This window comes from Saccopteryx bilineata, chromosome 3 (assembly GCF_036850765.1).
Source record: "Saccopteryx bilineata isolate mSacBil1 chromosome 3, mSacBil1_pri_phased_curated, whole genome shotgun sequence".
Lineage (NCBI taxonomy): Eukaryota > Metazoa > Chordata > Mammalia > Chiroptera > Emballonuridae > Saccopteryx > Saccopteryx bilineata.
The window spans coordinates 158,774,927-158,792,217 of NC_089492.1; the positions used below are offsets into that span (position 1 = coordinate 158,774,927).

At 39.3% G+C, this 17,291-nt stretch overlaps 1 protein-coding gene across 1 annotated transcript in view; it reads right to left on the reverse strand.

The window, feature by feature from the left end:
- IL18RAP (interleukin 18 receptor accessory protein) overlaps positions 1-17,010 on the reverse strand; it is a 30,034-nt gene extending 13,024 nt beyond the window's left edge. Inside the window, exons 1-5 of the mRNA XM_066264866.1 lie at positions 16,818-17,010; positions 11,267-11,436; positions 10,500-10,821; positions 10,215-10,398; positions 1,562-1,712 (exon numbers count right to left, since the gene is read on the reverse strand). Coding sequence (XP_066120963.1) covers positions 1,562-1,712; positions 10,215-10,398; positions 10,500-10,821; positions 11,267-11,336 — 727 coding nt within the window. The 5' untranslated portion in view covers positions 11,337-11,436; positions 16,818-17,010. The remainder of the gene's footprint in view (positions 1-1,561; positions 1,713-10,214; positions 10,399-10,499; positions 10,822-11,266; positions 11,437-16,817) is intronic.
- Positions 17,011-17,291: the final 281 nt, after the last annotated feature.

Consider the following 17,291-nt stretch of genomic DNA (forward strand, 5'->3'; position numbering starts at 1 on the left):
CACTCAGATTCAGTATATACTTGGGTTTGGGTCTGGTGGGTCTGCCATGTGCTTCACTTTTTCTCCATCCATCACATTGAATTGTGATAACCTGTTCCTTCTCTGTTTGCCTGACAGAATGCTAAATCCTGGGAAACCACAGGAAGTATCCGGGTTCTCATTTTTACATTTTTCTTACTAAGCTGGTGCCTGACACATATTAGATTTTCAACAAATATTTGTGTGAGAATGAACAAATAAAATAATGAATGAGTAAATGAGGAAGACAGAATGATGACAGACAAGGCTTGATGGAAAGAGATGCAGCGGACGTTGCAACAAGTCCTTTGGGAAACAGAAAAGCAGAGATTGTGCCACTAGAAATTTGGTGGGCCAAGTTAAAATGCCTGAGGGGGCATGATATCACTTGAAGGGAGAAAATAGTGACAGTAGGGCATTTGCTTTCTATTTTCTCACCTAAGGAACACTCTAACATAAATTTACATTGCTGAGATCTGAAGTAGTAAAGAGTGCAAGGGCCAGGCACAGGCAGGAGTGTTGCCTTGGCTTCAGCGTGCCCCATGTGAGTTGTATCTCACAATAAAAGAAGAGGAGGTGAAATTGATTAATATATATATTTCTAAGAGATAAGTCAACCTTCTATAGCTGTTGAACACAAAATGTGAATGATGGGCTCAGTTATGCTTTGACATGGGCCATCCTTATATTAATTGCATGATATACAATAGTTTATTTATGCCAACACTTATAAATCTAGTAAGAATGACACAAGGGAAAGACTGAGCCAAAAAATAGAGGAGCCTTGGAAGAATAAATCTAATGTGCTGATAAACATGTGACAAGATGCTCAACTTTATTAGTATTTAGGAAAATGTAAATTTATATGAAAAGACTTCACTTTACATGATTGGAAAAAAAAATGTCTGAAGACCCCAAGTACTATTTAGGAATAATAGAAATCTTTTTAGATTAAGGTATAAATTGGCAAAAACAATACCTTAGAATAATGCCACGTGTTTATAACACAAGTAAAATTTTATAACATAAAATAATAATCTATTAATAGATACACACATATATAAAAAACATACATAGAAAGTCTATAAACTATAAAACTGGACTACATCTGGGAAAGAAGGAGAAGGAAGAGATAATAACATAGGCCTCAAGTTATATCTGCAATGTCTTGTTTCTTTAAAGAAAAAGTGATATTTTAAGCACGTGGAAAAATGTTAAAAGTATTAAAACCAGTGATAGGTATATGAGAGTCATTTATTTCTGTGTGAATTATTAATATGTTTTTATATTTGTTATAAGAACAAACCAGAGATCAATGCATAGAAAACCCAACTTGTGACAACTTGAGTATGATCCAGAACTAAGCCTTGGAGAATGAACTCTAGTTTATAGGAAACTGATGTTTGCCAATATTCAAGGTTTTATATGACTTCAGTATATGTCTATTTTTCCAAAAAGAAAAAATTACTAAGCCACAAGAAGATACATTTAATTGGGTAACTGGGGTTCAAATCTCAAATCTTGAAACCAAAATTTCACTTACCAATGGTTTTTACTTGAACAACAGCTCGGACTACCCATGAACTCGCATTATCTGACTGAGTGTAATCACAAGCATACACACCCTGGTGGTAGTCATAAATTTCATCCAGTAGCATTGGGTTGCTCTTTTTTTCTGAGAGTAGTCTTCCATTCTAATCCAAGAAACAAGAAAATAAAATAACTTTCTTTAACTAGAAAATTGTTATTACTATTAGTTTCACCTTTCTAAAAACTGTAAAAATTTGAACCAGGGAAAGAGTCAGTCTGAAATAAGAACCCCAAAGCTCTGAAGAGATTTTGACAAAAATCATACGTATTTGTAAATTTTTTTCTTAAAATAAGAGATATTTTCAAATACATCATAGGTATAGATCAGGATGCCAAATCTAATCAGCCCACCAAGACCTATTTGTCCATTATTTTCCAAAGCATGACTCAGGACTCTAAGAATATTCTAAAAATTTCATCAAGTTCTAAATAGCTAACCTAAATGAATCTTTTTTTTTTTTTGTATTTTTCCAAAATTAGAAGTGGGGAGGCAGTCAGACAGACTACTGCATGTGCCCAACTGGGATCCACCCAGTGTGCCCGACTGGGATCTACCCGGCATGCCCACCAGGGGACAATTCTCTGCCCATCTGGAGTGTTGCTCCATTATGGCCAGAGCCATTCTAATGCCTGAGGCAGAGGCCATGGAGCCATCCTCAGCACCTGGGCCAACTTTGCTCCAATGGAGCTTGGCTGCAGGAGGGGAAGAGAGAGATAGAGAGGAAGGAGAGGGGAAGGGTGGAGAAGCAGATGGATGCTTCTTCTGTGTTCCCTGACTGGGAATCAAACCCCGACATCCACACGCTGGGCCAATGCTCTACCACTGAGCCAACTGGCCAGGACCAATTTTTTTTTTAAGAGAGAGAGACAAGAAAGGACAGAGGTGAGAAGCATCAACTTGTAGTTGTGTCACTTTAGTTGTTCATAGATTGTTTCTCATATGTGCCTTGACTGGCGGGCTCCAGCTGAGTCAGTGATCCCTTGCTCAAGCCATTGACTTTGGGCTTCAAGCCAGCAACCATGAGATAATTGCTGACGATCCTGCGTTCAAGCTGATGAGCCAGCACTCAAGGTGGCGACCTTGGGGTTTAGGATCTGAGACCTCAGCATCCAAGGTTATCACTCTATCTACCACATCAGTACTGGTCAGCTAACCAAAATGAATTTTTACAAAACATATGCATTCATATGCCTGAAAATTGATGCAGATCTTCTGTGTGTGGGCCTGATATAAAGCCTCCTCCTTAAATTCACTTTAATAAAATAATAAAATTTAAATTTAAAATATTAAATCAATTAGCAGATGTACATAAATATGACAAAGACTGACTAATGATTGAAAAACAAATATTTAACACATAGTAGACCCAAAGTCACATGAGAGCTAAAATAGATTATGAACATGTCTCTCACTTAGAATCTATCAGTGACTCTCTTTTGCTCTTAGAATAAAGTCTAAAATTCTTCACCATCTGATCTTATCATTCCTTCATGGACTCATTTCCTGCTACTGTCCCTCTACCACTTGCCATTCCTTAAATAACTATGTTCTTTCTTGATCCGTGGATTTGCACATGTCTCTCACCAGCCAATGGTAGGCTGCTGCTCAATCTTCAACTCCCACTCCAGAGGGAGTGCCATGGAAATAAGTTGTCAGGAATCACTACATGATCCCGGAGCAGTGAGCACAGACCTCCATCATAGTGTGTACTCCTTGTAGAGTAATGATATGTTTAGTTTTAGGTATCTCTTTTCTCTTGTTGAGAGCAGTTTTTGTGCCAAGACATATAACTGGTTCTGGACACACTGGGCAGAATAACCACAAATTCTTTCTCTCAGTGAGCCCTCTGTTTAAGAAAGCAGGTCCAGAATAGTAAGCCAGAGTTTCATGCACTCCAATGGCTCTGACTCAGCTCATATGAAGCAGGGGTGATCCTTCCAGTCCAATCAGAGCTTTGAAGAGCGTGCAGGAATCAGTCCATTAGTGCCATTTTAATAATTTTAAAGCAAAGAATGTGCATAGGAAATAAGGCCAAGGTTAAAGGTCTGATTCACATAATTGTGTTTGATCTTTGGTCTCTAGTCTACAGCAGGCAGGCCAGCCATAAGAGCTCTTTGTAAATGTGTGTGCAATTGAAAGAAAGGTTTTGAAGCCTAAGAGCCACATTATTAGACTTTTTTTAATGCAAACTAAGTGTGGAAGCTCTTATAAATTTAAGCAAAGTCTATCCTAACCACTTTGTATCACTAGGGACTGGGACATAGAAAGGGCTCAATTGTTAAATAATTATCACTGTGCAAACAATCTTGTAGCCCCTAGCCTCCATGTGGCACATGGCCTCCCAATTCCAACTAAGAGTATCAGAAGCACAGCTCTCACCACTGACGTTAAAAGAGACAAACAACAATAACAAAGAAATAACAAAATAATAAGAGCTTCTTATCCATATAGATTACAAAGTTCTTTATCCTATATTATTTCATATGATTGTTCAGTCTTCTTTGATTTGGTTTGCATAGATTCTGTTTTCCATTTTATAACTGAGAAACCTGCATTTCTGGAGTTGAAGGTTTGCTCCATATCGTAAAGCTAATCAGTGAGAGGACTGAAGATGTATCTAAATTATTCTGGTTTTGAGTTTCAGGTTCTGGTTGAGGACTTTCCCTTCCACTCTGCCTGCTGACGTTTAGAGTCAGGAATTCCCCCACTCCAAGTCTCTGGTGTGGTTCCTGTGGCTCAAGAAGGAATCTCCAATAGATTAGTAAGCAGCTTAGTGGGGGGCAGGAGGCGGAACTGATTGGAGGGGCAGCTGCAGGTGGGAAGTAAATCAAGGACAAGTGGTGAGATCAACAAAGTTAAACAGTCTATCAGCTGATCTCAAGGATCAAGAACCCTTTAAAAGGAAGGTTCAAAGCACAGGTAATATTTAGAGACAAAATTCTACAGAACACAGTAATAACATACAAAGAATAGAAATTGGAGTGGACATGTGTCATAAATCACATCAGAAGGTAATAGGGAGAAGACACAGGGTTATAACTAAGACCTCTGCTGAGCCACAGGGAAGATGGGTAATAATAGAGAGGACCAGATTTTTTTTGTAAAAATATAAGTATGGCTCAATATGTACCACTAAAACTTTATGAGATGGAACTAAAAAATCAAATAAATGAGATAAGAAATAAAAAATTTGTAAGAATGATGGAAAGCCCATTCTAATAGTACAGTCACAAATGATTCTGATAGGAAACAGAGGGGCTAATGGGTTTGCAAAGAGGACTTTTTGCTTTTGTTTTCAGATGTAAAAAAAATAAAATAGACAAGTAAACAAGGCAAAACACCTCAGTGTGAACCTGTATGAATAGTGTTAGTAAGTCCTAGAGAGAACTGAGGCATGAAAAAAAGTCTGAAGACACTAAAAAGACTTTTAAAAATGTGTGTGAAGCAAGGAGAACAAAACAAAGAAAGCCCACTCTACCAGGAGCAGTTTTTATGAGTTTACTGTAATGTCACCAAGCTGTTGTACTGTGAGCAGAACTGCCACTCCAGGGAGCATGATGCACATTGTGTAATTCTGTGCGGATAGTACTCCCTGGATTTGGGCTATGAGGGGAAGTTCCTGCCTGGGCTTTGACTGCCAACTCTGGGATGAATCCCAGCATCTATATCTCCAGTCCTATTTTCCCTGGTGGACTTGATATTTTCATGTGTGTTTTAATGACTCATTGTGAGTCATATATGTCACCACGATCACATCTGGAGACTTTGTGGCAGCAGCTGCTACTTTCTCCAACTTGGTAAATGCTGTAAATTTATTCTGAGCCACAAAGTCTCCAGATGTGATCGTCAACTCTTTCACACTCTCTAGTTAGAGCATTCCATTTTTTATTTTATCCCTTGAAAATATCACTAGTGTCCATCCACCATCTTCTTTCTATTCCCACTGATCAATCTCTGGATCAAGACTTGCACTTGTAAAGTCCAAACACACCAACAAAGACCCAACAGTAATACCATATAACCAACCTGCAGCCTGTGTTCCCTGCTCTGACCCTAACTGCCCCAGCTAAGAACCCTGCCTCCCCAGCAGAGCTGCTCACCACTGCTGGGTGTGCCTGGCAGGCTTCTGCTTCTGCTGTCCCACAGCACCTCCCTGCCAAGTGTAGCTGCTCAGTCTCTTGCTGCAATCATACACTGACAGCATTCTACTTATAAAGAAACTTTGTATTAATACTTATCTTTTCATGGGAAAAGGGTACATTATAGAAACAATAAGTTATTAGCTAAATGTCAATTCCTCGCCAAAGCCTTGAATGGATTGTTAAAAAGATGGTTTATGAACTCTTAAAAAAAGAAAAAGTGGTTAATATCAGCCAGCTTGCTTTCACTGATAGCAATCATACCAGTTTGATTTGTGAGTAAACTTAACAAAAACATTTCACATTTCTTTCCATGATAAAATGATTAGACCAAAGGCTTAGAGGAATACAGTAGACACACTATATCTTAACAATAGTGAGTCATTCAGAAAATACTTTTATCATCTCCTTGTTAAATAATATGGGTACAAGTGGGCTGAGTGATTCAACCTTTGAGGGCTCTTCTAAGTTAACTGAGCAGCCATATACCACAACTCACTCCACCTTCCCCCTGACTCTAGCCAAGTTGTGGATTGATAGTCCACAGGTAACTAAGAAGATAAATCTAAGGTCAACAACTGAGAACTGCCTTCAGTGTCAGGCTATTCAGTATTTTTACAAAGATAATGCATCTAATATACAAGTCCCATAAATACAAAAATGATATTTAACATGTTCGATTTCAAAATCAAAATTCCAACCTTCTGACATGTAAAATGGTGAGCTGAAAATGACAAATTATAGGTTAGTAGGAATAAATGTAAAATTGTATACATGAGTTATAAATTCCAGTCTGGTAGCACAAAATTGAACTGGCTGGATTGCAGGTGCTTGTGAAGAAAGACCTATCTGCCAAGATAGAGTGAATCAACCATATAACAAGCTCTCTCAAAACTAATACAAGCATAGAGTGACTACACAGATAGACTGTTCAGAACAAGAAAGACAGTCATTTCTCTGTTTTTTTTTCCTTTGAGAGAAAGGAAGGGAAGATGGAAGATGGAGAGGGAGAGAGAGAGAAGCATCAACTCATTCCTACATTGATTGTTTTTCAAACATGTCTTACTGGGGATCAAACTTGCAACCTCAGTACTCCAGGTCAGAACTCTACCCTCTGCTCCACCACTGGCCAGGCTCGTTTTCAATATTGGTTAGACACCATCAGGATTATAGCCTTGCACTGATGTTAATAAGTTGCCCATGAGAGGTCTGAAATTTAACCATGAGAACAATTAAATGAGAAATGGATCAGCCTTGGCAATAGATTTCAAAGATCAAATCTAAATAATTTTTCCCTACTTGGAATCACATTACTCTTTAGTCTAGTTTATCTCATCATTATCAATAGTTCTACATGTCACTTGACTCACAGAATGCCAACAAGATGCCAGTTACTATAGGAACTACACCAAAGAAAGTAAGAAGAAACAGGGGCAGGTTTCTGTGTAAAAATTCTGTGCAGCACAGGGCTAAGAAATGGCCTGGCAGCTACTTTGGCACTGTGCTGATCAAGTGTGGCACATAAATGATTTCATTTTCAACTACAAATGGAAAACTTATTTATTCATGGCACAAGTCTTACTGACAGGAGTTCGTGAAGAGTCTCTCTCACTGACCTTTGTTATAATTTAGCTTATGTCAAACATTTTCTTAATTAATGACCATAAGATGTCCTATCATTGAGGTCTCTTTATGCCAAGACTAATTTTTCATTATGTTTTTAGAAATTAAGAAAATATAGAGAAAATATTATTGGAATAAATTATCAATGGTTCACTTAAATTCCAACTTCTCAGTCATTAAATATTTCAATCAAGAATCTCCATGCTTAAATTTTTTGACATGTCTATTAAAAATACTTTGGAAACTTTCAGAGACTCTAGCCTATGGATTTATTTCAGTTGACTATTCCATACACCTGGCAGGTGTATCCCTGGTGAGCAGTTTCGTCTGAATTTAATAATGCCATGTTTTCATGTGTGTATTTGTGGCATGTGTACCTGTGCATGCGCACACACACATACAAATCTGCAGTGCACAAAACATAACCTTAACCATGACCTCTCCAAATATGAATCAGAAGGTACAATTTTAACAACAGTCATCATTTGCCTACTTTAAAAACAAATGCCTATTCACTATTAAACACATCCTGACATTTGTGGTCAAAGCCCTAGAGAAGTGAAATAAAGTTCCTTTTTGTAAATGTCATACAGACTTAAGGTTCAGCTTATAAGAGCAATATATGCTTAAAGCTGGCAACTACACTGTGACTTGTGTTTACTTAAAAGTAAAAGGAGCTTTTATTTCAGGGATATGATCATTAGAAATTCAAGTACATTCTTATCTAAAATAACTGGGAGCAAGCCTGTTTTACTGGTCTAGGAACAGTCTACATCGACATAACAAGACATCTGTCATCCAGTCTACAAATACTTTTTTTTTTAAATTTTTTTGTATTTTTCCGAAGCTGGAAATGGGGAGGCAGACAGACTCCTGCATGCGCTTGACCGGGATCCACCCCACACGCCCACCAGAGGGCGATGCTCTGCCCATCTGGGGGGTAGCTCTGTTGCAACCAGAGCCATTCTAGTGCCTGAGGCAGAGGCCACAGAGCCATCCTCAGCGCCCGTGCCAACTTTGCTCCAATGGAGCCTTGGCTGCGGGAGGCGAAGAGAGAGACAAAAAGGAAAGAGAGGGGAGGGGTGTAGAAGCAGATGGGCGCTTCTCCTGTGTGCCCTGGCCGGGAATCAAACCCAGGACTCCTGCACACCAGGCCGATGCTCTACCACTGAGCCAACCGGCCAGGGCTACAAATATTTTTGAACCAAGAAAAGTTTTGTTCTTAAGAGAAGACTGGAAATAATGAACAGAACCATTGAGTCTTAGTAACCTCATTTTAAAGGTTATAAAATTAATGTGTTTTTAAAATTAGGATTTTGGCCCTGGCCGGTTGGCTCAGCGGTAGAGCGTCGGCCTAGCGTGCGGAGGACCCGGGTTCGATTCCCGGCCAGGGCACACAGGAGAAGCGCCCATTTGCTTCTCCACCCCTCCGCCGCGCTTTCCTCTCTGTCTCTCTCTTCCCCTCCCGCAGCCAAGGCTCCATTGGAGCAAAGATGGCCCGGGCGCTGGGGATGGCTCTGTGGCCTCTGCCTCAGGCGCTAGAGTGGCTCTGGTCGCAACATGGCGACGCCCAGGATGGGCAGAGCATCGCCCCCTGGTGGGCAGAGTGTCGCCCCTGGTGGGCGTGCCGGGTGGATCCCAGTCGGGCGCATGCGGGAGTCTGTTTGACTGTCTCTCCCTGTTTCCAGCTTCAGAAAAATGGGAAAAATAAATAAATAAATAAATAAATAAAATAAAATTAGGATTTTGTTGAAACCAGCACATTTTCTGCACCACTTTAAAATACAAATGTGAGACCTTAAGCATGTCATTCACCATCCATGAATACTTATTTCTACAATGGACATAATAACACTTGTCGACCTATTGTCATCAAGTCTCAAGAGACTTGAGTAAGCAATGTCTTCTCACACCATAGTAGGTGTATCCACACCAGTCTGTCAGTGTTCAATTGAAGTGCATTAAACCACCAGATAAACAAAAGCTGCCTTCTTGACCTCTATCAGTGTTAACTTAAAAATGATTTTTTATATTCACAAACAGATACATTTTAAAGTCAAATTTGAAGTTTTACATGGTATTTAAAGCAAAATACTAAACTTTCAACGATTATTACAAGTGTAGGAAGTAATTTAATATCTATTCCCTGATTCCATCGTGCATGGGTCCACTGACATAAGGCTACATTGGAGGAGATGCCTATGAAGAATTTGTATGTCTTTTAGCCCTTTGGTATAACTATACAACACAATGAAATTGTGAAATGTTTTTGTTAAGTTTACTCACATGTGGTTTATAACTCAAAATCACTATGAAACTTGTCTTTTCTAAGCCCTTGTTTCCTTTTTCTCTTATTACACACCCTCCTCTCTGTCTCACCTGTTCTCAGGGCATGCAGTGTTTCCCTTCAATGTCTCCCAGAGATATCCACCTAGGAGTGTATTCTCCTCTCTTATTTCTTTCAGAAACCCTTCAAGTCTCACTTATTGGGTGCTCCCTTCCCCTTAGCAATTCCCATTGCTTTGCAAAGGCAATAAAATGAACTAATCTGGCCCTCTACATTAGAGTATGTTGGAAATGATGTCTTACTTCACATGTATATACTTGATTTTTAGAAATTTTCCTGGTACCATCAAAAGGATGGTTCTATAATTGAAATATCAGACTCTGTAGCTCCTGAAGAGAAAGATCATTTTCAGAAAGCCAGGTCTTCTTTGTAGGTACAAGGCCAGCCTTTGGAAAGCTCTAGACCTCAGATCTTCAAACCCATGTTTCTATAAACTGACAGAAACATTACCATTAAAACTCATACTCTCACATCAATTTTGAAAAGTTACTTTTACCTGGTACCAGGTTACCTCTGGGCTGTGTGTGTCACTTTGGCAGCCGAGACTGGGACAATATATGGAGTCAGTGGAGCCAAGAAGTAGGTATCGCTTATGTGGCACATAGTTCACACAGGATATATTTGTCTTGGGCTTCACTTCTAAAACCATCTTAACACAACAGGCTTCATCCTGCAGGCTCCTAGGAGAGTCAACAAGGTCCGTCCTGTGAGTATAGATATTGTATCCAGATAATATAGGATTTAGAAATGCTTTTAGATAAGAACTCATTTGGGGACGTACCTAATCTTGGGTCTACAAACATATGACCCAGTATTGTTCACGTCATTGGTCAAAAAACGTAGAGTAATCTTGTCTAAGATGATGTGAGAATAGTTTTTAGTAATTTTTCTTAATGTATCTCCATTTTGAGGTTGTAGGTACCACTGGACATCAGATAAGTCTTTATTACCACTGCAGGGTAAGCTTGTAAGGGCTTGGGTGGATGAAAGTGGATTTCTGTGGTAGAAATAAGATATCTGTGGATCTGATAAGTCACAAAATAAGACAAACTCCTCTTCACTCTTTGCAGAATATGTCCAGAGAAATTTTTTGGTGGAGCAACCTGAAAACCACAATAAACAAAGCCACACAGAAAGACATTAGGCGATGAAACTATGATTTATATTTACATAAAGTAGTTGTGTATTTTTCCACTTCACTTTCTCCATTTTTAGGAAAAAGGAAACTCACATTCTAACACACTCCCAATGAATTTTAGCAACACCAGGAACAATAGCCGTTTCCCATTAAAGATGCCAACCCACCCTTTATTCCCCTTCAGTTGCTCCCACTGGCCAACCACCTATGGTAACTGGATTCCCCATCAGTGCTTAGTGTCAACTGAGAGATCTTCATCCCAATAATTTATCCTCTTACACCCATCTTAACAAAAAACGAAGTGTTCTGTATTAATGTGTCATGCTATTTACTGATGTACCAAACTATCTGTCACTTTAAACTTTGAGCACAAGATTCACAGTGTTATCATGAAAAGTGAAAACCCCTACCTGAAATATTAAATCCTTTAATTCTCTCTCCTGTGACAAGCCAAAGACATATCCACCCCAAATAAAACATTGTTCTCCATAAGTCCTGTCATTCCTTCAGGAAATGTGTCTTGTTGCCAAAGTAGAGTGTGTTATGACTCAGAGCATTGCCCTGAGAATCCTCTTCATTTCTGTAAATCAAGAAATGGGAAATGAAGAAATCGGAACTTGCGATAATATGCAAGTGATACAGGAAGCTTTGAAAGAGCACGTCCTCCCAAATGAGCCATCACATGTCCATATGTTTATGGTATTTTAAATGGTATATAGCAGTCTCTTTGTGTGTAATTTCTTACATAGCTGAAGGAGAAAGAACATTTCATGTTCATAGTATCATTCAGAACTTTGCACCATATAATGCTTTCTTTTCACTCCATTTCCTCACAGAATTCTTTTTTCTTTTTCATATTCTTACCTAACATGTATATTTCCATGGATAATTTGGAAAGAATTAAGTAAAAGTTTTCCTGGAAAAATAATGACTAAAGTTGAATGAGAATGTTAGATTCTGACCCTGGCTAGTTGGCTCAGTGAATAGAATCCAGCATTGGATTCCTGGGCAGGACACACAAGAGTAGCTACCCGCCTGCTTCTCTTCTCCTCCCTCTCCCCCTTCTCTCGCTCTTCTCTTCCCACAGCCCATGGCTCAATTGGCTCAAGTGTCAGCCCCAACACTGAGGATAGCTCAGTTGATTTGAGCATTGGCCCCAGATGGATATTGCCAGATAGATCCCATTCGGGGTGCATGTGGGAGTCTGTCTCACTGTCTCCTTTCTTTTCACTTAAAAAAATAGAAGTTAGATTCTCCACACTTAAGAAAGCTAGTGCCTGACCAGGCAGTGGTGCAGTAGATAGAGCATCAGACTGGGATGCAGAGGACCCTGGTTCGAGACCCTGAGGTCGCCAGTTTTAGTGTGGGCTCATCTGGTTCAAGCAAAAGCTCACCAGCTTGAACCCAAGGTCGCTGGCTTGAGCAAGAGGTTACTCGGTCTGCTGAAGGCCCACAGTCAAGGCACATATGAGAAAGCAATCAATAAACAACTAAGGAGCTGCAACAAAGAATTGATGCTTCTCATCTCTCCCTTCCTGTCTGTCTGTCCCTATCTATCCCTCTCTCTGACTCTCTCTCTGTCTCTGTAAAACACACATACACACACACACATGCACACACACGCACACACACACACACACACACAAAGAAAGCTAGTGATATAGCTCATATGTATAAAGTTTGAGACTTTCTGCACATTATTAGTTTTTATTAACTGCTAGAAAATAAAAGATGTTTGACTCTCTGTCTCAAATAAAGAAGAAAAAGTTGGATAGCATTACTACAAATTTTCTGAAATATAAAAAGGGGGGCACATCACCTCAAGAGAGAGGCTGTGATATTGGTGGTTTTGTCCCTCTTGTTGATAAGGTGGTCTTTGGAATTTTTAAGCTACTTACAAGAAATGAGAGTTAAGGATATTGAGAGAGTACCCTAGTCCATCTAAACTGCTGTAACACAATAACAAAGACTGGATGGTTTATGAACAATAGAAATTTATTTTTCATAGTTCTAGAGGCTGGAAAGTCCAAAATCAAGGTGCCAGCATGATTGGTTCTGGTGAAGACCCTCTACCTGGTTTATAGCCAGGGCCTTCTTGTTGTGACCTCACTGGGTGGAAGGCATTAGAGATCTCTCTGGAGTCTCTATTATAAGAACACTAATCCTATTTATAAAGGCTCCACACTTATTACCTAAATACTCCCTTAATTCCCCACCTCTTATTATCATCACTTTTGAAGATTAGGATTTCAACATAGGATTTTGGTGGTGGTAGGAAACACAAACATTCAGAACATAGCAGTGAATAATATTTGAATATTATTTACTTTTATTTTCAGCAGAAAAATAAAAATAATTTTACTATAGAACAATTTTCCTGTGCCTTTGAAAGTTGTATTATCACTAATATTAGAATAACCTGTTCATTATTCTTGGGGTGGCAGAAACAAGATAATTTAACCCCTGAATCTTAACTAAAACTTTCTCCTAAAACACTCATATACTGTTTTAGGCAGTTTTGGAAGAGAGGACAAAATAAAATGGTACATCCCTTGTATTTAGGGGTCTGAAACAGTGTGGAAAACCATGTTAAAAAATATATTTGACACTGATTAAAACAGCAAGAAAGACTTTATTCAAAACTGTTGCCATAGTGGACCGAGATAAAGATCAAGCTCAACTCAGAATAGAAAAAGGATGGGTGAGGTTTTATAGCTAAGGAGCAGGGGAAGGAAATCAGGAGATGAAAAATTACTAAGAGGAGACACTAAGAGCTGGGGAATTCTTATTGGACTGACTTAACAGGATTTTTTCTGAAGAATGTTCAAGGACTTTAGAAACAAGGGTGGGAGGAGAGGAACTTGATCTGATATCAAGTGGCTTATCAAATACCAAGGATGGGAGGATGACTTAGCAAAAGTCTTTGCTAAAACTAGGCTGGACAGACCAAAGCAGAGCTAACACCAAGGTTTAGGCCTAGTTAAGAAGAGATCTTCATAGGAGGCTGACTAAACTTTGGTCAAGGAGAAAGTCTTTGCCAATGCCATGCAAATAAACAATTCCAAGAAAATGGAATAAAAACCAAAAGCAGTGATAATAGAAAAGATAAAATAAAGATGGAAGAAATGAAAGGAAAGAAGGAAGAAGGAAGGAAGGAAGGAAGGAAGGAAGGAAGGAAGGAAGGAAGGAAGGAAGGAAGGAAGGAAAGAAAAAAGTGATACTAAATATTGTATGGCTACTCTGAAAGTTCCCTTTAAAATTTTTCCCCCCACACCTCTTTGATTTTTAGGAAGCTAACAAAACCAACCTCTCTCTTTATTCACATCTAACCAGCCATGCAAGTTCCTCTCCTCACTCTTCCCTGAACACACTGGTCATTCCTATTAATCATTCCCTCTACCGATGACTTTCCCAGGATCTTTATTTCCAGGTATCTCCATCTTTTCTCACAAAGGAACACTTGGCTTTTCTTATCTTATTAAATTCTTCATTTTCTACCTGTTTCCAAAACACACGCAGACACACACACAGACACACACCATGTCTCTAACATCTTCAGATGCAGAAGGAATAACTTTAATATTTTTAAATTAGTTATCAATAATTAATATTTCTCTAGCAGAAACATTGAGTTTGAAGTGTCTTTGGGGCTCCAACTAGAGCAATCCAAAGGCAGCCAGGTGGGATTGAGAGGAGTCTGTGGTCAGCTGCATGGGGGCAAGGGGGTTCATGCTGGAGAATTTTGCAAGCTCCAAGGAAAAAGCAGATAGACTTCCATGAGGAACACCAACTTGGAAGGGCAGGTCAGGACCAAGAAAAAAAATTTTAAAGGTATGCCCCAAAGGAAGAGAAGAAACAGAGCACAAAGAACACCCTGACACTAACCATAGAGGTTTGGAGGAAAGAATAAATGTCAATGTCAGAAGCTGTAGAGGAACCAAACACAAGAAAGATTGAAAGTGTCTATTAGGTTTGGCTGCCAATGGGTGAGGTGAGTGTGTGGAAGGTGGGATGAGGAAGTAGTGGAGGAAATGTGGGGAGTGGGATGAATTCACACATTCCACAAACAACCCTGGGCAGGGAAGACAGGATGGTGTTCACTCCATGGTTTACAAAAAGACAATGCTGACAGGATTGCACTGTGAAGGGAATGAATAGTCAGGTTAGCAGGTCAGATACAAGTAAGAGTGAGAGAGTTCATGGACTGAAGAAAAACAGCCCTGTAAACCACAGAGACATCATCTTGGATGAAGGTAGGCAGAGCCATGCAGCATGGACAAGTCTATTCACATCAGTTTGTTCAGGTTGAAGTCAGAAGTACAGGATGGTTCCACATGGCTGCTGACTTGCTGAAAGTAGGGAGTGCTCAGTAAAGCAGGAGCTTCCTGAGATGGTGGAGGGCCTTGAAGGGTGTCAGGGACAGAGGTCAGGGATTAAAGTCACTGTATTACTACTCCCATTAGTGGTTCTTTCTGATAAGAACTATGGTTGAGAAAAGGAGCAGGATAAAGCCACTGCCTTTCAAGATGTGTTCTTCCCCTCACCTTCCTTTCCTTTGCCCACAAAGCCCCTGAACAGTCTCCCCATCTCTGGCCTCTGGAGGCACTTTTCTAAAAAGCAAACCTGATTATGTCATTTTCATGCTAATAACTTCACCAGCACCTTGCCTATGAGATAAAGAATCAATTTCCAAGCAGCACATGTAAAACACAACATGACCTGCTTTGGCACTCTCAGGTATTATCTAGATTTCTTCCCCAGAGACACCCTCCCTGATCACCAGCATAATAAAACGCATCCCTCCCTCCAGACTACTGCAACAGGCAGCCGTCATCTCTCACAGTATTCATCTGATACAACTTCATCTCAGTGGACTCCTTCTCTCTCATTTACTCTCTCTCTGGTCACACTCTGAAAGATAGCTATTGTCCTCTTGTTTTACAGATGGTCAACAAAAACCCACATTGCTTGAAATAGTAGTTCGTACTATTAATGAGTAAGCATTAGAAGAGTAATTTATTCCTGACTAGCTTGCTCAGTGGATAGGGTGTTGGCCCAGCATATGAACATCCTGGGTTCGATTCCTGGTCAGGATACATAAGAACAGTGAACATCTCCTTCTGCCTCCTTCCCTCTCTGCTTTCTCTCCCTTCTTCCTTCTCGCAGCCAGTGGCTCCATTGGTTTAAGTGTCTGCTCTGGGTTGCTGAGGATAGCTCAGTTGATCAGAGGTCATCAGCCTCAGGCACTAAAAATAGCTAGGTTGATTGAGCACCAGACCTAGTAAGAGTTTTCTGGGGGGTATCCTGGTTAGAGAGCATGGGGAAGTCTGTCTGATTATCTCCCCTTCTAATGAAAAAAAAAGGAATTTATGCACTGATGTGGAGTGTCTCAAAGACTCTGATTGTCCCAATACCACATGCTGTTGCCTCACAGAAAGAAATGAGAGCCCGTTAGGACAATCTCAAGTGTCTGAAGGGTCTCTTCTTCTAAACATTTTACATTAGTTCTTTTTCAGAGCTCTATTTTTTTTTTTGTCAGAGATCGAGGATTACTCCCCACCCCTAGTTGGTTAAAACTATAATTTCAACTATCTTTGGTTGATAATGAATTAAAATTTCACTGACCAAAGCTTTGGGTGGGAAAAGGAAAAAGAGAAGAAAATGCTGGCAAAGGTAGGTGTCAAATTTGGCAAATATCTTGAGCCCCTCTACTCTTCACCTTTTCCACAAAATGCTCAATGCACTATAAATAAAGTTATTTTCTAACCACCATTTTTTTTTTTGTAAAGTGAAGACTACAGGCACACAGAAATATAATTTTGCTAGTTAAGTGCATCTAATATTACAAAATATTTTATGAAAAGAAACTATTAGCAATTTATTTTAAAAATTATTTAAGCTCTTTTCTCAGCTTACATTTTCTGCTTAAGAAATCTAATAAAAAATGTACTATCATCTTACCTTTAGTTCTTTTCTTAAGATGTAAACAAAAAAAATGAGGAAGAAATTTCAAGTCATTTCAATGACTGCTGGCTTTTCTATTTGAAGAAAATTATGTGAAGATATCCATTTTCAAAGAGTTCTACTATATCTCTTCTAGCCAGAGAGATAATTGGAGAAGACACAACAGCAAGTTAATTCTTTCAAGTTTGGAAATAATGAGTTATATACCTGGGAAAAAAAGAAAATATTTAGTATTTTGTAAAGAACGACTGTTTTTGTCAAATCCATGGTTATATGGAGGGAAATGAACATATCGTAACTACCTCTGTCAGCAGAAGGAAGTGCCCTGAAGATGGAGCATTGAAGATTCTGACAGATTCTTTGACTAGACAAGGTTTGTGGTTATGTTTAGTTGAAAAATGACTAAGCCTATTTCCTGTAAAAACTATTAGCCCTCTGTTGGTCAAATAAGTTTGTAAATATGATATATAT